At 34.5% G+C, this 23674-nt stretch overlaps 1 protein-coding gene across 12 annotated transcripts in view; it reads left to right on the top strand.

Moving 5' to 3' along the window:
- NBEA (neurobeachin) overlaps window positions 1-23674 on the top strand; it is a 469696-nt gene that overhangs the window by 108129 nt on the left and 337893 nt on the right. For all 12 annotated transcript variants that reach the window (XM_085216030.1, XM_085216022.1, XM_085216029.1 and 9 more), the window contains exons 9-13: window positions 2072-2269; window positions 3018-3151; window positions 11874-11982; window positions 14223-14375; window positions 14913-15081. In XM_085216030.1, coding sequence (XP_085072156.1) covers window positions 2072-2269; window positions 3018-3151; window positions 11874-11982; window positions 14223-14375; window positions 14913-15081 — 763 coding nt within the window. The remainder of the gene's footprint in view (window positions 1-2071; window positions 2270-3017; window positions 3152-11873; window positions 11983-14222; window positions 14376-14912; window positions 15082-23674) is intronic.

The following is a 23674-nucleotide window of genomic DNA, read 5'->3' as shown; positions in this document are numbered from 1 at the left end:
TCCTGGTTCAGTGAATACTATGGCAAGATAGAGAAACAGGTTTATAAATTAAAACATTTGAAACTGAGTGCTGTATCTGGCAGTATTTACTACAGACTGGTTGAGATCTGATACTTCAGACTGAATACAGTCATATATATATAATCATATATAATCAGTCAGCAGTTGGTGAACATTTCTGGTTCAGCTTCTTCCAAAAGGAACTCTCTTTTATTCTGAACGGTTTGAAATATTCAGAAAGCACTAAGTGGGGTCACTGAGAGTTCCCAAACAAAACTGACTCCTGACCCAAATACAAATTGAAGAACACAGAATGGTTGAAGTTGGCATTGACCCCTGGAGGTTACCTGGCCCAATCCTGCTCTAGCAGGGACACTCAGAGCAGAGTGCCACATCCAGGTGGCATTGGGAGATCCCCAAGGAGGAGCCCCAATGCCTCTGGGCAGCCGGTGCCAGTGCTCCATCACCAACACAGTACAGAAGTACTCCTGGTGTTCAGAGGGAACCTCCTGTGCTCCAGTTTGTGTCCATGGTCCTGGCACTGGACACCACTGAACACAGTATGGTTTTGTCTGTTTGCACTCTTTGTTCAAATATTTATGAACATTGATGAGATCTCCTGAGCCTCTCAGTCTCATACAAGAGGTGCCCCACTTTCCTCATCATCTCTGTTGGATTCTCTCCGTATGTCCATCTCACTTGTATACTGGGAAGTCCAGAAATGGACACAGTGTTCCAGATGCAGCCTCACCAGTGCTGTATTGGGGCAATGGATCACCTCCCTCCAGTTGCTGCCAACACTAATCCTAACAGGCTCAAAAATAATGCTAACTAACTTTGCCAAATTGTAGAATAAACCTCTGACTTCCTATTCCTTTATTTCTGTTTGCTATTCTGATTTCCTTGTCAGTTTCAGTGCCTGCATCTCATTCATTTTCAGTGCAGCTTTGCTGCCTCCCTTCCATTCAGCATCACTATGCATGGGGCACAGCTGACTGACATATCTGCTCCAAGGGTTCTCAATCAGATGCAGTCAGATGTCCAGTTGATTCAGCCTACATATTTCTTATGACCCACATACAAATGGGTGCTTGTCACAAGACCTTAAATTGCCATGTGTCACTCACTTGAGCAGACATTCTTTCCAATCTTTTGGTCATAAGCAAGAGAATTTATACAGCATTTGCAGCAGCCTTGAGAACTCTGTAAAAGCTAGATGTATTTTGTGGGTTTACATAGCTGATCAGAATCTGCAGTATTTTTGGAAGGAGCAGCTGATAGTCTATAAATTGCCTATTTTAATTATCCCATCCTAGATAACAACAACCCTACTGGTTACATGTTTTACAGTTTCATGATATATTTTCTTACTGTGTTGGGGACAGTAGGAAGAGGGAAATTTGTGGGATGAAATAGATGAAAACAACAGTATTTTTGACATGGACCAATATATAGATGGCCATATGCAGTACAAGTAAACAAAGTGTTTCATAATTAACATCAGCTACATATATTTTAAAAAAAGAAAAAACATAACAAACATTTTAGAAATAGAAATTGAATTTCTTATTGCAGTATTGAAATATTGTATTACATATTACAATGATGAAAACGGTGATAATTTCTAATGAATTTATTTGCATCGTCACAGTGTGTTACTACTGGTTATTTTTTGCTGCTGTCAGATGTTTGTTACATGCAGAAGTAGGTGTGTGCCAAGTAAATCTATCAACGCTTTTCAGAAAGAAAGAAATCTATCTTCTTGTTATTGATTGATTTCTCAGAGTTACCATAAAATGTAGTTTTAGATCAGATATGGATCGTGATACGTTTAAGAATAAGAGAGATTTTCATTCTTCCTTTAAGTTTGAAAATCGTTAGTTTAAAACATGGCATTTAGAATTTTGTTTTTTATTTAATTTCAGCATTGTTTGTATGTATAATCTACACTGTCATTGAAGCACGGGATTTATGCTATTTTAAAAGTAGCCGTTGCCTTAAAATGGAATAGGATTCAGTCTTCCTTTTATTTTCTAAAGCTTCTTATATATTTATATATTTTTTTTTTCAGAGCACATTCAAATTTAAATCTGAGAGCGACATTCATCTGGCTGAGCACCATAAACAAGTGCTATATGATGGGAAACTTGCAAGTAGCATTGCTTTTACTTATAATGCAAAGGCTACTGATGCTCAGCTATGCCTTGAATCCTCACCAAAGGAAAATCCTTCGATTTTTGTACACTCCCCACATGCTCTTATGCTTCAGGTTTGTGTGTTTTATTTCATTTTTAATCATCAAAATTATTTTAATTGAACCAGCACCGATACATAAACCATAGTTTAACTGATTTCTGACTGTTAATTTTGTTCACATATACAAATTTCAGAGTTACTCATCAAAACTTACCACTTCATCCAGGTTATAACTTTTATCCTTTAAAGCACATATTTACCTTCTTTTACGTTTCATGTTCTTTGCCTCTTTTTTTTCGCCGTAGAAAACAGCTTACTGTTGTGTTAATATGACGCTTAATGTAATCTTTGTATGTTAATTTTCTGGGGAGGAAAAACTGATAAAAATAATTGTGTCCTTCATGCTTTCTCTGTTGCATACCTAATGCTACTAAATTCATGTTCTGTGATAACTGATAGCTCAACATCATTTGAATGAAAAGAGTATTTGTATGCTATTGTACAAGGAGAATATAATTTTATGTTGTTTCAGTTCTTAATATACATATCATGTGAAGTGTTCTTTTCTCACTTTTTTTCATCAAGAAATATAAACTTCCTGCCATAAGCCAGAGTTTACCATGATTCTGAAGTTTTTCTTTGTGTTTGGTTTTAAGTATATCTATTGTAATTGAAACACGACTAGTGAAATTAAATTAAAAATATGTCTAATTTAGTTTGCACTTCATTCAATGGTAAAGTTTTCCCAAGTTATATTACTAAGTGTCCTTTAAAACTGAGATTAGTGAATTTTTTCCCATTTCTTTCTTTTATTAATTTAGGATGTGAAAGCGATCGTAACCCACTCCATTCACAGCGCAATTCATTCCATTGGAGGGATTCAAGTTCTCTTTCCTCTCTTTGCCCAACTAGACAATCGACAGCTGCATGACAGTCAGGTGGAAACAACAGTTTGGTAAGCTTCTTTCAAACAAGATAAACACTAAATTTAGCTAAGTTCCTGTTTTGGGAATGTTTTGTTTGTTTTCTTTTTTAAATGCTGTAACTTCTGTTGTACGTTTGTTTCATTAAAAATACATCCTGAATTTGCAGAAATAATTTACTGTAGAATTGTGCAAATCATAATAACCTAAGGAGATTCTAGATTAAGCTGGTCATAAGTGATTGGATTGAATAATGAATTCAAATCACATTGAAGGTTTTTTAAGAATAGTTTTTTGATGGTTTTTTTCAACTTCTAAAATAAATAAATGTGCTTTTACTTGTAGATGTCATTTACTTCTCAAATGTCATTTACTTCTCAAAGTCTGAGCCATTTGAATCCATACTTAGTAATATTCCAAGTGAAAGAAAGATATCACTTTCCATATTAGTACATGGGCAGAAGGTCACAAAGCTATGCATAGCTTTGTTTTAACCATATTACAATTGCAGCAGACTAGGGGGGATTTTAAGAGACTTCTAAACAAAGGTGCATGAAACCTCTGCTGTGATGACATCGACCTCTTGCTGCATCCTGTCTGAGGGGGATCTTGTTCTATTGGTAACATAAAATATGAAAAATAAATAAAAACTAAATGTGTATGGTAATGAAACTGAAAAGTTAAAGCTTAAGTCCTGTTAACTGTATTTTTCTGTGAAGGATTTGGGAATGGCATAAACTCTCTCTTGTGTTTCAATAAATATATAAAGTACATAATTCAGAGTACATGGAGTATTTCCCTGTTCAGAATGCCCTCCATTATTAATTATTCTGGACATTTCTCGTTGCATGAAATAGCTCAATAATAATTTCACAAGTTGAAAAATAATAAATAAAAAATAAAATAATAAACTTAAAAGGACCTACATCTTTGAATAATTTATTTGGACGTGATGCATTCATATAATTACTCCAGGAAGATCACTTATCTCAACCTAATTAAAGAAATTTATCAATTTTTTTAAGTTTTGTCGAATCATCTGTTTTCGTCCTTGGTAACTAAGTTGTAGCTAAGATTGCTGATAGGTTTTATTTTATTTCGTGAGAAATTTTAGTACAATGCTGGAACAAATACAGCAGTCTTAAAAATAACTATTTCTATTTCCCAGCAGCAAAGTGATGAAAATAATTTCTTTCAATTTAAAAAGCAGAGAAAAGCTGGTGGTTACTCATTTGTTTTCTAATATGTACTTCGCGTTGAAGTGTTGTGAAGTAATAGGAGAAATGGGGATGGGGATGGAGATTGGTTTGAATAAATGTTAGACAAAAATCTTTATATGTTTTTATTGTGGCATAGAAATACATGTTTTTATACATGGCACAGAAATAGGTAAAATACTTTTTTTCAATTTGAGGAAGATTATATGTGTCTGTACACATCTATGTATATAAGAATAAAATGTATGTTAAATTATTAATAACCTGAGTATATAATAAATGATAAAGCAGTAAATCTGTTTAAAATGGAGAGCTAACATAATGTCTTAGAAATTGAGCAAAAGGCCAGTTTGTCCTAAGTGGTCTTTCTATCGAGTGAGAACAGTAATAAAGCTCAATATAAAATGTACAGAACCATTTCTGGAGTTAGTTCAACTGTGAATAGGAAAAAAGTTCTGACTGAATATATCAATGCATTTCTTCTATGCTTACGTTATTATTATTTTTTAAAGAGCTCTGTAATTCATTGTGCTGCAAATTATACACAGTACAAGATGTGATCCCAACTGAAGCACATATTGAAAAGACTTCTGAGTAAATTTTTGCTTGATGAGATGTGACAGAAATGTTGAATTATTGTTTCTCTAATATATGTGCATTATTTTTTCCTATTTGATTTAATGGGATGTAGATATGGAGAAAAAAAAAAAAGTTCAGGTGAAGAAGGAAGTAGGCAAATGGAAGAATAAAAGATCTCTGTGTGGAAAGGATGGAGACCTTAAGGAAGGGAAAAGGGAGATTCAGTTGTGGAGTGGATATTCATTATGCATACTTACTATGCCCTTTCCCTTTCCCTTCTTCAGGTGTTATTTCCCTTCCGAAATTCATTTGTATAACTGGCTCTGATACCTACTTATGCTTTTCTTACCTGTGAAAATTAAAAATATCTACAACAGGGCTGCACTTCTTGCTGAGAAATTGCTGGCGTTCTGCAATTACAAAATATCTATTTTTATAGTGGTACCATCTTAAAGTGGATAACCTTTGTGCTTCTTTGCCAAAAAAAAAAAAAAAAAAAAAAGTCCAAGGGATGTTTGATGGCAGTAGACCATTATATTTCTAAAGGCTTACTCTGGCTGTAGCCAGACTTGTAGCCAAGTAGGGGGAATCAGATATTGTCCCTTGGATATTTTTGCTGTCCTTGGTCTTGCCTTATTGTGTTCCTCAGAGATGGGAAACGTTAACAGCTTGATACCCCATTCTGAGTATCCAAGCTTTCCAGACTACTTTTCTGAATCCTTCCCACCTCCTTCTCTCCTTTGCATTTCAAAGTCTGTTTAGTAAGTTCAGGTTTCTCAGTTGTTTTTTGTATTTTTACTTTTAAGGAATTTGATAATAGGTCTGTGAGGGAACACCTTGCTTTTAATCTCCCCAATCCACTTATAATTTTAATTTCTAAATGAATATGTTCACTGTAAATAAAATTCTGAATTATAAAGTAGGGCAATATAAGTATAGCAACTCTGTGGCTTAATGGTATTCTTTGTGAATGTTCTTTATTCCTGTTTGTGTATATCCTTGTATGTCTTATCTGCATCTTCAGTGAGACCAATGAAGTACCCTACAGTTCTACTTTTGAGGCACTGTAAAAGTTCATATGCTCTCACACACTAAAATTAGAATGATGGAAATTGATCTCACATCTTAAATAGGTTTTCTTGTTTTCAGTGATGCACCTGCTATTCAGAGGAATAGTCTGTCAATCTGAATGTTAGGCTGCCAGTTTTCATTCTGCTTTTTCTCTCTTTTCAGGGTAAAAAATGTAGCAGTTTAAGTTAAGTTCATGTAATAAAAATAAATATAGAGTGCTTTTTTCTGATACTGTCGTTAACTTTGATCATACTACATTGTTAATACAATAAGGAGGATTTGCCTTGTTCCCTTATGGTGTCTTGCATGTGGTTTTAAATTCCTTTGGGTCTGGGTGTGCTGAGCACTGACGTACAGATTGATTGTGGCAAGGTATTGAGTGCAATCGTTGGTACTTATTCAATTCTATTGTAGAATAAAGTACAAGCATTAATTCAAGTGTAATTGTTGCTTTCAACTTTACCATACTGGGGCCATATTTAAAAGGATCTGTAGAAGCATCTCTAGAAGGATTTGTAGCTGTTTGCTTAAGTAGATTGAGTCAAAAGATTTCTTTTATATACTTATTCTAGAAGTTACTAACTGGATTTGCTACGTCCCATAAGCTGTACCATAGCAATTAAAAACACTTCTACTGTTTATCTTACGAAATAAATTCTGTGCCCAGGCCCTCCTTAACTAACCTCAAAGGTGATATACAACATCTTTGCCCAATTTCCCCAGATCTGTGCTAAAATAATTATAGCATCTTTTCAGAAAACTTTATTGGTAACATTATTTTGACTCTTTAATATGGACAGTCCTGATATAGAATATAATGCCCACCTACTGCAAGAGGAATTTGGCCTCTTTTCCCAGGCAATAAACAGCACCTGAGGAAATGGCCGCAAGTTGTACCAGAGGAGGTTTAGGTTAGACATAAGGAAGAACTTTTTCTCTCAGAGAGTGGTCAGGCACTGGAATGGCTGCCCAGGGAGGTGGTGGAGTCGCCGTCCCTGGCAGTGTTCAAGAGGAGTCTGGATGAGGAGCTGCGAGATGTGGTTTAGTGCTTGTGGTAGCAGTGGTAATGGGAGGCTGGTTGGACTAGATGATCTTGCAGATTGTTTCCAACCTAGGGATTCTATGGTTCTATGATTCTATGTAGGTGGAGAGAGAAAACATAATATTTATACGTGTCTGGAATTAATCAATTTTTAAAAAGAAAGAAATGTCACTTGCTGGAATTTTGAAGACTGTTATCTAGCCATTATCTTTGTGAATTGCCATAATATCTTTTTTATTTTATAGTAATATACTAGTATAGTAGTACTCCTGCATGGCTGTTCACTGAGGATTGTAATATTGATACGTTGTAGTGTCAAATCAAAATGGTGAACTATTGAAACATAATAGTTATTTTTTATTATTTCTCTAATTTGGCCTGAATTAAAAAGTTAGGTAGTATTTGTAACTTTACAGTGTGTGTCACGACTGTCTGAACTGTAAAGAAGGGACTTTACAAATATCACAGAAGTTTATAGACATGGGAGAAAACTACTCTGCACACCAATTCTGTCCTGTGGTTTTTTGATTTTTATTCTATATTTTGTCTTCACAAGAGATATGTATTTTGAGTGTGGAAACACTGGCAGTGCTGTAACAAAGTACTTAATCTTCAGATTTTTAATGCAATGGATTCCAGAGACTTAACTATCTCTAGAATACATTAATGCAGTAAGCAGTATCATGATCACTGGAAATGCAGAAGCTTCTTGTTTTGGACAGAAACTTTTTTCCCTACAAATTAATAATTGAAAACTGCTGGAAAAAAATATCCTAAAATTAACTATATTTTCAGTAGAGAAATGATAGTTTTATCTGATTTAGTGTTGGTATGCATACATACTCTGTTTGTCTATATCATAGCTGCACTGCAGACAAACTGATGTCTTCTAGCCATGGCGTAGCATAGAGGAGAAGTAGAAATGGGCTGAAGTATCCTTTATATTTGCCTTTGTATCCAGGGGAGTTGAAAATAGGCAAGAATGGAGAGAAATTTTGTATGGCAGTGCACAGAATTTTGCAAGTTTAGTGTGGGCCCTGCACCAATCCGATGAATTTTAGTTACTGGTAAGTTTGTTAAATTCTGTTTGAAAAATTGCTCTTCTTAGAAGACAGTCTTCTAACCATTATTTCCCCTGGGTCAACAGTAACCTTTTTTTAAAAACATATTAAAAATACATTTAATTTGCTGATAAAAAAAAAAATTGTGTTTAAAATCTTCAGGTTAAATTTACTTTCAGGTTTCAAAATGATTACATAAATGGATTATCCGTAGGAACATGTTAAAAGTTCTGGGTACAATCCTCTAAATTAGGCAGGCAGACTAAATCCTTAGAATGCAATGTTGAGGAGAAAAAATCCATTGTGATTATGAATGTATTGCACCTTTATATGTATAAATATATATACTTACATGTTTGCATGCAGTCAGTCTGAGCATGCAGAGGAGAAAATTTGAAGGCACCAAGGAATGCATATCTGAGAATTTTTTACTGCTCGGTCTATTCAGGCAGATTGAATGCTTTCCAGCATAAGGTATAGATAACATGACATGTAAAAATTACTGTTTCATGCAATAGCTGTTATTTAGTGCAGTTTCATTCCATTCTTCCTCCTCCAAAACAGAAATTTCACTTGAAACAAGTACATGGAAGATTTCAGGGAATAAAATGAGACTAAGCATGTAATCTGTTTTCTGCCTCTCTTTCATCATTTTCTTCAGGTAGTGATAGCTTCAGCATCCTATGAGAATGAGAATTTTAAAGCCCTTCCTTTTTGATTTTAAAGTCCTTGTATCAGTTAAAATTTGTAAGGTGTATTTAATTACTTCATTTCATGCATAATGATGCGGACCAAATGCTAGCTGTATTTAATTACAGTGCTAATTTTCATCAGTGCTGTTGTGCCATACAGTATTCACCTCAAACATTGTGCCTCTGTGTGAATGTCAGGCTGTTCTCCTTAACTGCTTTTTCTGGTACTTGAAGTTTTTTACTTCAGTGCTTGAAGGCGTAATGATGCATTCACACGTGCTATCCCAAGAGTTGAATTAATATATACTCCAGTGAATTCTGTTGTTTATGGTGGTATGGTGGCAGTCTTGGCTAATGCAAAAGGATGAAGAGCGTAGCTTGAGTTACATCTGACATTCCTGAAATGAATCTTTGCAGAGTTGGCTTGGGTTGTCTTTGGATAGCTGATTTCAAAGATGTTCAAAGCCGTTTTGGACTTAAAAAAAAAGTCATAGTACATTCACAAAGATATTGGCTGAATTAATAAATTTCCCTGAAACTAGTAACATTGGCATCACATTGCAGTGACAGTTATGGTAGTTCTGTACAGAGCTAATGTGTCAAATGCCATTAAGAATAGCTAAAATCTTCAAGATGACATTTGGGTTCTGAATTAAAAAACTTTGTTCGTTGAGTCTTACTTGCATAGAACCAGCTCGTGTATTTCTCTGTCTGTAGCATGGTTAAATATTAACTGAGTTAATCAGGCCATTGATTATTTCAGAGTTGGCTGGTATGTTTTATGCATAATTAAAAAGAAGCAAATACAGAAAATCTGTATTTTAGTGTGTCCTTATTCCTTAGAATTTACATTTGGAGTCGTATCAGAATTTCTTACCATTGTGAAGAAATTATGTTAATATGAGATACAAATAACTCCAGTCCATAAGTTTACATTTAAGTTCATAGAACGGACAAATAAATTGTAAAGCAATTGAACAGGCTTTTGGAGTATCATTCATAGAAGTGAAAGTAAAACCCATTAACTTAAGTCTAGTGGCATGCTCATGGTATAAAAATCTTTTAAATATATTTTAATAGTAATTTTTGACTTTTCAATATAATATTAGTAGTGTTCACTGTTGTAGTTTAGGTCCTAGTCCCACAACTCTATTCTGTTTCTTAACTTTATGCATAGTGGATCATTCTTCTAAGTCATAGAGCTACTCACAAAGTAAGAAAGTAAGTATCACTGATATGATGTTTTCTTTGACCTATTCAACTTTCTAGAATTTTTCTAAATACAAATATTCCAAAATTTACATGAGCTTCTCATGGATAGCCATGTTTGAAAAAATTATGGGTGCCTTATTTTTAAATAACAAATACAGTAGAAACTTTCTATCATGTTAAGGAAAAAATGTTGCATATAATCTGTTTTGAAATTGATGTGACAATTTGTCAGGCTGTTTTGAATTCTGCAAGTGGATGTTATCTGTATTCTTTTACTACTGACACGTTGTGGAGAAATCTCTTTGTGATTTTTAGACTGATTATTGCGACCATCCAGCAATGAAGCAAGACAAGGCACTGTTTCACATTCACAGCATGTCCTTTGTCTACAATCTACTTTTTGCATGCCAGCCTTGCTCACCGTATAGGGTCCTCTTTTCCTCAGCATGTTAATTTGTTTTTGGTACTGACATGGATTAACCAATATCAACATTTATTTCAGTCTTGAAGATTGTGTTTGGATATCAAGGGAACCTTTACCTACCTAGATAACCTGTGTAAAATTGAAATTTATAAAATGCGAGTTGGACATTTCCTTTATTTCATAGTTGGAAATGCTACAATTTTGACCCCTGTCTTGTCCACCACCTGCATGAGAACCTTATGGTTACAGATACTTGTCTACACAGTTAGGAATTATTAGGAGTATTTTATTCTTAGAAAAAGAAGCATGACATTTTTTCATTTTTAAGTCAGCAAAGTGCATTTATGTCACTTTTTTTAACTATTTGCAAAATAATGTAAAATATTATCTTTCTATCACAAAAGTTTTTTTTCTTTCCCCTTTTCCTCCGGGTTTTCGGCAACAGATGAGCATATTTTTGTTTCCTTCACATTATGCAAGAATGAATTGTGATTTTTTTCTCCCATGCTGAACTCATCTGCCATGTATTACCTCTGTTTGTTGTTTTCATAACATAGTTTTACCTTCTTGCTGTCCCCTGAGGTCTGAGCACTATTTTTTTTTTTTTTTTTTCCAACCCTCCTGGAGCTTTCTGAACACCTCACAGATACTGGGAACTTCTGGGATGGACTAGTGGGTGATTTCCTTAGTGTTTCTTGTGTTTCTTTGCGCATTCCTGAATGATCAGGAATTTATTTTCATACTTGATCTTCTGGAAGTATGATAGAAGTTCTGCACTCTGGTGGTGTTACACTGGTTTGTGCTGGGTGTTGTTGCTTGCAGAGCCATTTGAGGCCTCATTTCCATGGTGTACTAGTGACTATGGGGATTGAAAGTGTGGAATGATGATGCATATCTGCATATTTTGTTGTTTAACACAATTAGTCTGGATGGTCAAATAGTTGACGCAGAGGAAATGGCCTCAAGTTGCACCTGGGTAGATTCAGGCTGGACGTTAGGAAATACTTCTCTGGGAGAGTTACCAGGCAGGTTGCCCAGGGAGGTGATGGAGTCACTGTCCATGGAGGTGTTTAAGAAACATTTAGATGTTGTACTGAGGAACATAGCTTACTGGGAAATATTGGTGATGGGTGGATGGTGGGACTAGATGATCATTTTGCAACCATGGTGATTCTATGATTCTACAGTCAAATGAGGAGAGCTGGAAAAATGATTTTTCCAATTCCGTCTACTTGAATATGAACTCAGTGGTAGGAGTGGGATTTATATTATTGTAATACAAGAACAAGCATTGGAGAAATTTGTCAACAGGGAATGTAACATTTGAATTCTTTCAAGGGCTTGTTCACCACCTTAAGCCTATTTCTATTAATTTAATAGATGGTTAATATTGAGAGTGTAAAAAAATGATTTTTCTGTATTTGTAACATGAAAATTGCTTGTTCCTTACATGCAGTGCTACCCTATTGGCTTTCTTGGTTGAGCTTCTTAAGAGTTCAGTAGCAATGCAAGAACAGATGCTTGGTGGAAAAGGCTTTCTAGTCATTGGCTACCTCCTTGAAAAGGTACGGGTATTATTTGGTTTGTTCTTTGTATTTCTCCTGTCTTTCTGTTTTTTTCAGTCACTTGGCTGTAAGAACTAGCATATCTGTGGTATAAAACATTTTTTATTTGCAATACTTCTAAGCTGTCTACAGGAGTCTTTTCATCTTCTTTGTCTTCTTATCTCCCAGTATTCCAATAAATGATACTCGAGTTGATCCTGTTTGTCTAATTAATGCTTTTTCTTTAGAGCTCTTTGTGAATCACTTTAAATGTATTTTCCTTTGTTACATTGTTCCTAGTTTATACATGCATATCTCAGACATGCCATAGTTTAGGTTTACTGTAGGCATTTGTGTGTTAATAAAAATTAAATTAATCCTCTGTGGCTTAGTTCTGAAATTGATAAAATAGTTGATCTGGGTTTTGAAGAAGGAAAGCTGTAACATAATTTTGTTTATGGGAGAAACAATTGAAAGGGGTATTTTTTTGCTTGTTTGTTTTCAGACACGATGAGCAGTTATCACAAAGCTGAGGTTTATTTCAGATGCTTGCTTGATGACCACTATGTGCCTTCTGGCCCAAAACCATTATAATTAAATACAGCTGACAATAGTTTGTTTTAAGATTGCTAAGGCAGTAATATTTACAGTTAAACCTTATGGCTGTGATGTTCTTGAATGACTCCGACTGTATTTTTGATCAACATATGATCAATATAGTAACAATCATTTGAGAAGGAATCACTATTAGGGTTTTGTGTTGTCTGATGATTAAGTTATGATAATCTTGCATTTTAAAAAACGTCCTGAATCTTGAATGCCAGTTATTAATAATTTCTCTCATTATGCTCCTTATTTTATTTTCAACTAGGAAAACACATCCTTTCACTAGAAAGAACTTATCTTCACTGAAGTTTTATATAAAAGGTTATTCTTTGTGCTACTATGTTTTTCTACACTTAATAAGTGTTAAAAGATGATCTTGAAAATAACATTGGTTTATATACAGAGGACAATTTTAATCAATTTAGGATGTTGTACATGCAATTTAAAAATAAAAAGATTGAGTTTTTATAGCGTTCTAATAGACACCTGCTGCAATTTTAAATTTTGCAAGGCTATAATCCAGGCTTTTGCTCTATTTCAATATGTTAAATCAGCAAACAAAGGTGATGTGTTTGTTTGACTTCAGTCACAGTTCAGGCCACTTTCTGCTGTTTTTTTGTTTGTTTTTGTTGTTTGTTTGTTGTTTGTTTCTTTAAATGCTATAATCTCCTTAGTTGAAGTTTTTCAATAAGATGTATTTTCTCATTATTTTCAATTGTTACACATAGCAACAAAATGTCCTTTTGATTCCTAGACAAGCTCCATTTTATAATTTGTGAATTGTCTGTTGTTCATTTGTATGTGATCAAATATTTAAAGGAGGACAGACAGATACATTTTTTTCTGTCATGAATATCAAAATAATATTTTGCTTCTTATTAGTTTCAGACTGTTTACTGTGATTTGTGGTGTATAAGCCAAGGGAAACTCAGTATCCCAGCTGAACTATTATTACTCAGAAATGTACTTCTCATCTAAAAATAACAAATCTGCATTTTTTCAGACTGTATTTATAGCATTTATAGCATTATAGCAAAAGTATATGGAACATTTTCTAAGGAAAGCAAATAGAAGGATTTTTGGCATTTTTTTCTTATTGGTTCCTTTTGTTTGCTTGGTACATAAAGAAATTTGTGAAAGTCTGCCTTCCGTGTCTCCTGCAATTTGAGGAAACTTTGAACCCAAATATTTCAAATACTAAAATTTAACAATAACAAATCTGCTAGTATCATGTGTTTGCATATTGATAAACTCAATTTCAATAAAACTCATAAACTAACTGAAGAAGAGCTAAGGTTTTCTGACACTTTTCTCAAGGTGCTCTTCTGTGGGATGGAAGAATGCTGACTGGATTGTAATAAAACAAACAAAAAAGAAAATAGAACAAGAATTTATTCAGTTATTGACTGATGTTTTGTAAAATATAGTTCTTAGAAAGACCATCAGTTTTATTAGAAAGCATAAGTTATTGATGTTTGTTTCCTTTCTTATCCAATGAAATAAAAACATATGAGATTGCGTGTATTTTGTAAAGATGAACCCGGTGAAAATATCATTTGATATTAAGTATCATTTGATATTAAGAAATTAAGTATATTAACAAAGAATTTATATATATATGTATCTAATTCCTCTTTTTAATTTTTTTTCCTCAGTCATCTAGAGTTCATATAACCAGAGCAGTTCTGGAACAATTTTTATCATTTGCAAAATATTTGGATGGATTGTCTCACGGAGCACCTCTGCTGAAGCAATTATGTGATCACATCCTTTTTAATCCCGCTATCTGGATACATACCCCTGCAAAGGTAGTTGTACATTTGTTGTGACTCTTCATACACCGAAGTGAAATAGTTATGTTCTTTTATGCTATGATACTTATATATATTATATATATATATTTTTTCTTTTCATTTTGAAAGCACAGTAATAGCAAAGATATTTTTGATTATGAAGTTTATCCATTGCTTAACTATATTCTCCAATGCCTTTTATAGAGATAAGATGAGATAAGATTCTGGCTAATTCTGTCAAAAAATTTTCAGTGGTTGCATGGTTTTCCTACAGATTAAGCATTAAAAAGACTAAGAAAAAAAAAAAAGCAACAAAAAAGCAACACATTTATCAGTATGTAAATGATGGAATCATATACAATTTTTCTGGAGTTTCTGGAGGTCATTCCAGGTGACAATCCAGTGATGATAAACCAGTTTCTGCCCTCATTAAAAGTTATTTATAATATTTTTTATATTGTTTTTAATCATATCCGAAGTAATTCCCAATGAAACTTTGAAGTCTTTTAATACTTAACTTACACTTATGTAGATAACGATTTCATTCTTCAGGTGCAGTTGTCTTTGTATACCTACTTGTCAGCTGAATTCATTGGAACTGCTACAATCTACAACACTATACGCAGAGTAGGAACAGTACTGCAGTTAATGCACACACTGAAATACTACTACTGGGTGGTTAATCCTGCTGATAGCAGTGGCATTACTCCTAAAGGGTTAGGTAAGTACAAAGCGTAAGAAAGAAATTATGTGCATTTCCTCTACAGGAAAATGTTTGATGTATATTTGTCAAGGCCCCTAAAGCTTACAGACAAGGTAAGTTGGCAGTAAACCAGCCATCAACAACTCTGATAAGTGAGTTGCTAACACCCTTTCCAATGTTTATAGGTGTTCCCAAAGGATTTTTACTGTGGTCTTCACAGTTATGTGGAACTACTTCAGAAAACACAGAAAAAAATTACTGTGTTGAAGAAAAAATATTAACTATATATCATAAAAACGCTTTTTGGTATTTAAGTATGATAATGTTTGTTTGGTATTGTTAAGTGATCTTTGAAAACAGAATGGAAACTTCTAGTTTTCTCTTTTGAGATCTCTAAAGCTGTATTTTCAGTTCAGTAATATTTTCTCTCTGCTCTTATAAAACAGATTGATTTAACTTTGTTTATAGCCATGTGCTTGATCTAACTCAGGAAGTATTAAAAGATATCAACAACAAAATACGATAATACATGCAGGCTAAATGCTGCCTGTAACAGATGCATATTAACCAAAGCATCAAATCATTCTAATCCTATACTCTCCAACTGTAATGTCATTACATTTAGCAGACTACTTGTGCAAAGAAGGGAGGATTTGGCAGAAAATCTCTAAAAAATAATTCATGTGAGAACCTCATAAATTATTTTTATTCTGTAACTATTACTGTCATGTTGTGAAATTGAACAATTGGGAGATTTTCTAGTGCTGTCACACATCCAAATATTTAAGAATCTAAATGAGTATAAGCTATTGTCTAATTCTTCGATTATGTCAGCTACATACATAGCTATATGAAAATTTGGGTGAGGGACAGAGGTTAAATAAAAATGTAAGAAACAATACTTATCCTAGATTAGGTATCCTTATAAGCAGTGAAGCTGTAACTTCCTGAGTCTCACACAAATAGCTGCGTGTGAGCATATTTAGTCTAAGATAAGAATTGTTCCATCCATTTTTATTTATTCATCAAAAAATAGGAACTGGGACTTCATTTATAGTTATTTCATAATGTTATGTTAGACTATATTCTTCACACAGTTACTAAAAATTGCTTAAAAAAATACCTAAAAAGAGCAGACTCTGCTCAGCAGGGTTAGAGATCAATTTGAGTTGAAGGGCATTTGCTTTCTAGAATCCATTGGCTGACTAGATCTCCTTTGGAAGGTTAGAAGCTGGTCTTGTGTGATTGTAAGTATGCTGTAGACATTTGAAATTAGGATGAGATGAATCCTACCATCGGGCTGACTCCTGCCTCACGCCTTGGGTGTCCTATTCAACTGTGGGCTGCCCTGCAGCACTGCCTGGGTACAGTTTTTCACCAGACAAGTTAATCAGCTCTTAACTCAGAGATAAATTATTATGTTAAAAACCCAGCCATTGAGTTTATCACTGCAATTACAATTGCACTGTTAAATGACCATCCACTGAGAGGTGAATTTTCCAGATGTCAGCCATATTTACTTTTAGACAGTGATCTGGAAAATGGTTCAACTACTTTGATATTGTGAATTTGATAATATTGTTTTCTTGCTATTACTATCATGCTTTTTTGTCTTTTAATTGAAAAGAGTTCCTATAGTTCTGTGTTATGATGCTGTTACCTAATAACACTTCATGAATGTATTGCATATTCCAGAATTCCCTCTGGCTGGGTTTGCTCTTTGTGGAAACTGTATGACATTTCTTTCTGCAGAAGCTTTGTATTGCTTTTGTCTTCCTTAGATCTGCCTCTCTCAGTTAGGTGTATTTTTTGAGTATTTGTAAGTGTAATGCCAACTGATTAGCCAGAAAAAAATATACAATCTATTCTTTAAAATCTGAACATGGATACAAAGGACACAGATTTAGGGAGGAGAAATGAATCAGTTAACTCAAAGTTAGCATTCATATGGATGTTTTACTTCCCTATTTTTATCTCTATTTCTTATGTATTTTAAGGGAATAGTACACTTTTATTTGTGTCTATTTCAGACTAGAGACATCTTCTATTTCTCTAAGGATGCAACCAGATAGTTCCCTGGAAGGTAATCAGAGAGTGCGGATTACTGCTTGTTTGTTGTAGCAGTACAACAAAAATCATAATTACTAAGGCCTGCATAGTGTAGTTGGAAAAGCATTCAATAAATGGTGAGGCAGTGTACATTTTCAACATATATATTTTTAGCCACTAGGTCTGCATTTCCACTTTTTTTGAGTTAGATTTACAGATATTGCCTTTTTTTCAAATTACATCTTTCTTCTTTCTTCCTTATCCTCTTCCCTGTTGTTTAAACTGCAGAAAGTCTTACATATCTCATATAATTATAAGAAAGTATTTTGTCATATTTCTCATCTAAAAATGAGCATTGTATTGAGTTGAAGTTTGTTGGCTTATCAGGAAAGATAATCAGTGAGGTGGTACTGTATCAGCAAACCCATCATAGCCACGGCATTTTGTCCATGTGAATCAGCAGTCAGACTTCTTGCTCTTATGTTACAGGTAGCAAGTGGTTTGATGATTTGCAAGTAAATGACTGTGGAAATATAATTGCTGATGTGATGGGTTGCTGAATTTAATTTCATATTAACTTAATTTCATATTATTTGTCTTACCCAACTCATATTAATTACTTTCATCAATTGATAAAATTCTTGAAAACTTCTCAAAATGTTTAATTGCCTGGATATTAAATTACTTTTCTTCACCAGATGTTATCCTTTCTTTTAACATTAACTGCAATCTGGTAACATGTTTTGTGATTCTGGTGGATTCAAGGTGATAATCTTAGAATACTATAAATAGAAAAAACTGTAGATAATATTACGTAATGCTTTTTCTTTATATCTCTGTTTTCAGCAATTCATAGCTCCCCCAACTTTAGTAATTCGGAAAATTTAACTATTTCAGTTAAAAATTTCAGAATGTTATTTTTGTGTTGATTTTATTAGACTGCACGCAGCTACTACACAACATATTCTCTGCATGTTTATCATTTGTTACAAGGTAAAAAGAAGTTTGTAAATGCAAAAAATCTTATACTGTACAAATACAATGATATGAATGTTGGACTTCCGTTTGTTAAGTTGCATTTTATATTTCAGAATGAAAAAATGAGCCCTATTGTCTATGACTGGTAATTTTACTGTAAGAAACAGAAAAGTATCGTAATAGGGGGGAAAATCATAGTATGGATTGGTTTGAAAGGGAACTTAAAGCCCCTGCAGTTCCAACTCCCTGCCTTGCCCTGCCATGGGTGGGTTGCTACCCACCAGATCAGGCTGTTTGGGGCCACATCTAACCTGACCTTGAGTACTTCCAAGGAGGGGGCATCTGGGCATCCTGTGCCACTGCCTCACTACTCTCTGAGTAAAGATTTTCCTCCTACTGTCAAATCTGAACCAACCATTTTTTTTTTTCCAGTTCAAAACTATTTCCCCTTGTCTTGTCACTAGATGCCCTTTTAAAAAGTCCCTCTCCAGCCTTTGTATAGGCCCCTTTCAGGTACTGCAAGGCTGCTGTTCCCCCCGGGGGCTTTCTCTTCTCATGGCTGAAGATCCCCAGCTCTCTCAGCCTGTCTTCGTAGGGGGAGGAGCTCCATGTCCTTCTTGTGGTAGGGGCCCCAGAACTGAACGTAGTACTCCAGGAGGGGTCTCACAAGAGCAGAGTAGAGGGACAGAGTCACTGTCCTCAACCTTCTGGTCACACTTCTCTTGCTGCAACCCAAGATACTTTTGGCTTTCTGGGCTGCAAGCACACATTGCCAACTCATGTTGAATATTTCATCAGCTGACACTCCCAAATCCTCCTCAGGGTTGTTCTCAAGCCATTCTCGACCCAAACTGTATATTTGCTTGGGATTGCCTCAAGCCAGGTGCAGGACCTTGCACCTGGACTTGTTGAAAGGTTGGCATGGGCCCACCCTTCAAACCTGTACAAGTCCCTCTGGATAGCATCCCTTCCCTCTAGCATGTCAATTGCAGCACTCAGCTTGGTGTTGTCTGCAAGCTTGCTGAGGCTGCACTTGATCTAACTGTCCATGTCACCTACAAAGATAACACCAGTCCCAGCTCTGATCCCTGAAAAACGCCACTCATCACTGGTCTCCATTTAGACATTGAGCTGTTGACTGCAACTCTCTGAGTGCAACCATCCAGCCAATTTCTTATCCAGATAGCAGTCCATCCATCAAATCTATTTTTCTCAAGTTCAGCGACTAGGATGTCATGTGGAACAGTGTCAAATGCTTTGCACAAGTCCAGTTAGATGACATCTGTTGCCCTTCCTTTATCCACTGACTCTCTAGCTCCATCATAAAAAGCCACCAAGGTTGTCAGACATGACTTGGTTGTGATGAAGCCATGCTGGTTACCACCGATCACCTCATTTTTATTTTCCATGTGCCTTAGTAGGGCCTTCGGGAGGATCTGCTCCATGATCTTGCCAGGGTCAGAGGTAAAAATGACTGGCCTGTAATTCCCTAGATCTTTTTTTCTCTTCTTGAAAATGGGGGTTATTTTTCCCTGAAGTTGCACTAGCCCTCTGAATAAGTCCATGGCCCTTCTCTGGACCCACTTTAATAAGTCAGCTCACATTGAGTTTTTCATCCATCAACACCCTCAAGTCCTTCTCTTCAGGTGCGCTCTCAATATACTCATTATCTAACCTGTATTTCTGTTTGGTATGCCCTGCCGGACCTTGTGCTTGACCTTTTTAAACTTCATTAAGTTTTTATGGGCCCACCTCTTGAGCCTGGGTGGCATCCCGCCCCTCCAGCATTTCAAAACGGCATATCTCCTTATTGGAGACAGTTGAAGCTCTAAGCTAATTTTACATCAGACTTTTCAAACCTGAAGGAAACAGTAATAGAAATCTTACTGATAACAGAAATTTGACACTGTTATACTATTTTCAGGTAAGTTGCTATCTTTTAAAAATGTAAGGTTATTTACACAGCTATCTGAATTGTATATTTCCTACGTTTTGTATGGGAGTACCATTTTTTAGGCAGAGATAGTTTGCTTTACTCTTACATACATACACGCTTTTTGCTTCAAGGTCCTATTGCCTTCTTGTGTCTTAATAAAGCACCAAGTGGGTAAATTTCCTATACTGACATTCCAATATACCCCATTTAAACCAAAGTGTTTGAATATTGAAGCTTCTGATTAGGCTAACATTGTTTCCTTTAAAAAATGTGAAAGTTCAACCATTGCTTTTACTGGTAGTCAGCTTATAAAATAGGAGGTGTAAACACTTGGAATTATTTGATAGACTCAAATATTTGGTTTTTCTATCATCTCTTTCATTATTGCTTTTTTATTTCAAACTGATATTTCTTCTTGGATTTAGTATGCTAAATTTGTATTGTGTTTTTTTTTTCCTTCTCAAATATCAGAAACACTATTTCAAAATAGTTGTTTCATATTTTTTTCATGATTTTGATTGATCATTTTCCATTTCATATCTAGTTAGATACACATATATGGCTCAATGTTTTTTTAATCTTAAAACTATGGATTTTACTTTCTTATTTTACTCTTGGTCTTTGCTTACTTTTGATTCAGTTGTAAATAGATGTCAGGAAAAGCTGACTTGTGTTTGATGAAGACCATGTTAAAGTAAACCAGTGAAATAACTCTGACATCAGGAAGAGCAGCATAAGTAAAATCAGTTTCCACAGGAAACAATCTCCAATGTTGATTATGTTTTACATCTTATACTCGAACTATGATTATAGCTATTCTCTTGATTTGCCACATAAATGCCTTTAACATTTTGTTAAATCTTACAGAATAGGATATGAAGATGCAAGATCATAAAGTTTTCAAATGTTTGTAGCATCTAAAGATTGCCTGTGAAGCAGACAATTGAGTAAAAATTGCTTAGTGGTAGTTTCTTTCCTTAATTATTTTCTTTTGTGGGTTTTGGATACAAATAGGATAAGTGGAAAATTATTTAACTCTTCTTATCTTGCTATGCAAAGTGATGCATTTCAATGATAATACTTAAAATTATTAGAGAACTCTTCACATTAAATTATCAGTCTTTTATTTGAGGGTTCATCTATTCAAAATACATACCAGAGTGATATTTAAAGGAAAGTCCCTGAGTGGATTTGAGAAGGTGCGTTTACTATCTGTGACAGGCAAAAAAATTTAGACATGATTTTGTTACTTTAATCTTCGGATGTATATATAGGTTATTGGACTTTTAAACATTTTTTAAACAAATACAACTTGAACTTAAAAAAAAATTACCTATATCTCTGGCTTAATTTTTTGTACAGTTTTGTAAATTTCAGGAAAAAAAATTGCCTATTGGGATATTTATGACTTCAAAAAACCTTTGCTAGAATTGTTTAACAACTGCATGGTATTCTCTGAAAACACCAGTGGGTTGAGAGTGGTACAATACTGAGTAAACAAAAAAAGTCTGATGTAGCTCATGTGCTTCCTGCAATAAGTAAATACATATAGAATCTAAAAGCAGGAAATTATTTAACAACTCGCTGTGACATGGAATAAGGGAGACATCTTTTGTTTTTAACAAATAACAAGTTACTATTATGTATAAGGATGTATGACTTCTGTACCTGCTCCTACCGTAATCAGACTATTTTTTTGTTAATGATGATTTAGTTTTGTTTTGTTTTATTTCAGAATTTAACTGAACATCTCTGCTTGTCAGTGTCTGAGTGGTGGTGACAGTTGTCTGTAAGAAGTGATCGGCACAAAGATTAATAGACAGTAAATAAAACTAATTTGAAATTTCTGACCTGAAGAACAAGAGATACTTTTCTCTATTTACTTCATACATATCTGTGTGTAATATATATACCTCTAAATTACAGAATAAATTATACAATTTTTGTCAATACTGCGTTTTTAACAATCCTTCTTTAACTGGTAATGAAGTCAAAAAGACTGATGGAGTAACAAATTGCAGTGGCAAATTTGTTTTAGGTACCTCAAAAAAATCCCAGATTTGCTGTGTTCAATCTATATTAGGTGAATGTTGCATTACTCTTTCTGCAGTCCTTTCTTCCAGTATTTGTAGCTACTCAGACTCCAGTTTCTCTAGCTTGCTCTTTTCCTCTGCCAGTCCTCTTTTAATTTTCAAAGTATTGAAGTATTTTGAGTAGAGGCTGTCTGTTTGTTCCTAACTCTATGGCAGTGAAGATTCAAGGTGCAACTAACAAACAAGGAATGAATAGCAGTGGAGGATTGAAGGCATTATTGTGCTGGTTGGCATAAAACCTGCAAGCAGAAATGCCTTTTGTGTTCCTTGCGTGTTGAAGAATTGAAAAGGGTTCTCCCATATCTCCAGAGAAACTATGGGTATTTGTGTAAGAAGTATGAAAGTCAGGTGCTTTTTAACAGTTCATTTGGGATATCTTATTTTTAATCCTTTCTTGAAATTTCTGTTACAGAAATGTTTTGCAGAGCTCTCCACTGACTTAGTGTTCCACTTTCAGTTTCCATAATTACAGTCTTTCAGGAGAGACAAAACACCTTGTTTTTTAGGCCTGGTTTTCAGATATTGTCTGATATGAATCCTGATAAGGTGTGGGAGGAAAGAGGCAATGTGAAGACACAGATTTCTGTGATACAGTTAGAGGAGTCAATTCTGCATTTCAATTAGGGGAAAAAAATAACTGCTGGCTAGAAACAAACCAGAGAAACCTATGTGATTTTTAATGTACTGCATTTAGTAGCAAAATGTCCAATTGTTTTAATGATCAGTAATGGGTATTTTATAGTACCATTAGACAGTATTCATAGAAAACAGTTCGTATTGCATCAAAGCCTATATAGTAGATTATAGTCACTGTTGTTGCATGTGATGGTAGGAGAAGAGGGCTGAGACTTATCTGCTTCTTTCAGAAAAGTACCCCGTTCTTCTCTCCCATTCAGAACAGGGAAAAAAACTTGAGGGAATCAGCCACTCTTTTTCTTCCATCTCTCCTTCACGCAGAAATGTGAATTGACTGTGAATCTGTAAATTAATCTTCATGGATATTCACTGTACAAAATCTAAGACTGGCACACATTGTTTGAAAAGTAGGAATTTAAAAAAGAAATTTCCAGTTCAACCTTAACTATTTATGAAAGGGGAGAATGTAGTATCTATACAGCAAGGTTTAAGTGTATATAGTTGTTTTAGCTCTTTGTTTCTTACTCAGTGTTTTGGTTACTTCTCTTTTACTAGTATACTTCCACAAGCACATATTTTTCAGCATAAAGAGTTACAGACATTCTTTTTGCTGGCTTAAATTTAACATTTTTATTTTCAAATCCTTAGTTCTCTTTGATTAAATGGCTTCAGTTTCTGCTTGCAGGTAATGGTCATGACTATTATTTTGTTAATTCCCGCTATGTTAGACTTCATTCTTATGGCATTTAACATAGTGGCTTAGTTGTTCTGAGTTACTGTCATCAGAAATTTTAAATAAAATTCACCTTTCTATTCAGACTCTTGTAAGTTTACAGTGTAGATTTGTGCTAGCTGTGTCTAAATTTCTGTTGAAGTCAGTGGAATTTCACTCAATGTAGACAATGGAACTATTGATTTT

The sequence above is a fragment of the Meleagris gallopavo genome, chromosome 1 (assembly GCF_905368555.1).
Source record: "Meleagris gallopavo chromosome 1, MGAL_WU_HG_1.1, whole genome shotgun sequence".
NCBI lineage: Eukaryota > Metazoa > Chordata > Aves > Galliformes > Phasianidae > Meleagris > Meleagris gallopavo.
Note: the sequence above shows the minus strand (reverse complement) of the source record. Positions and strands in the feature narration are given on the sequence as shown.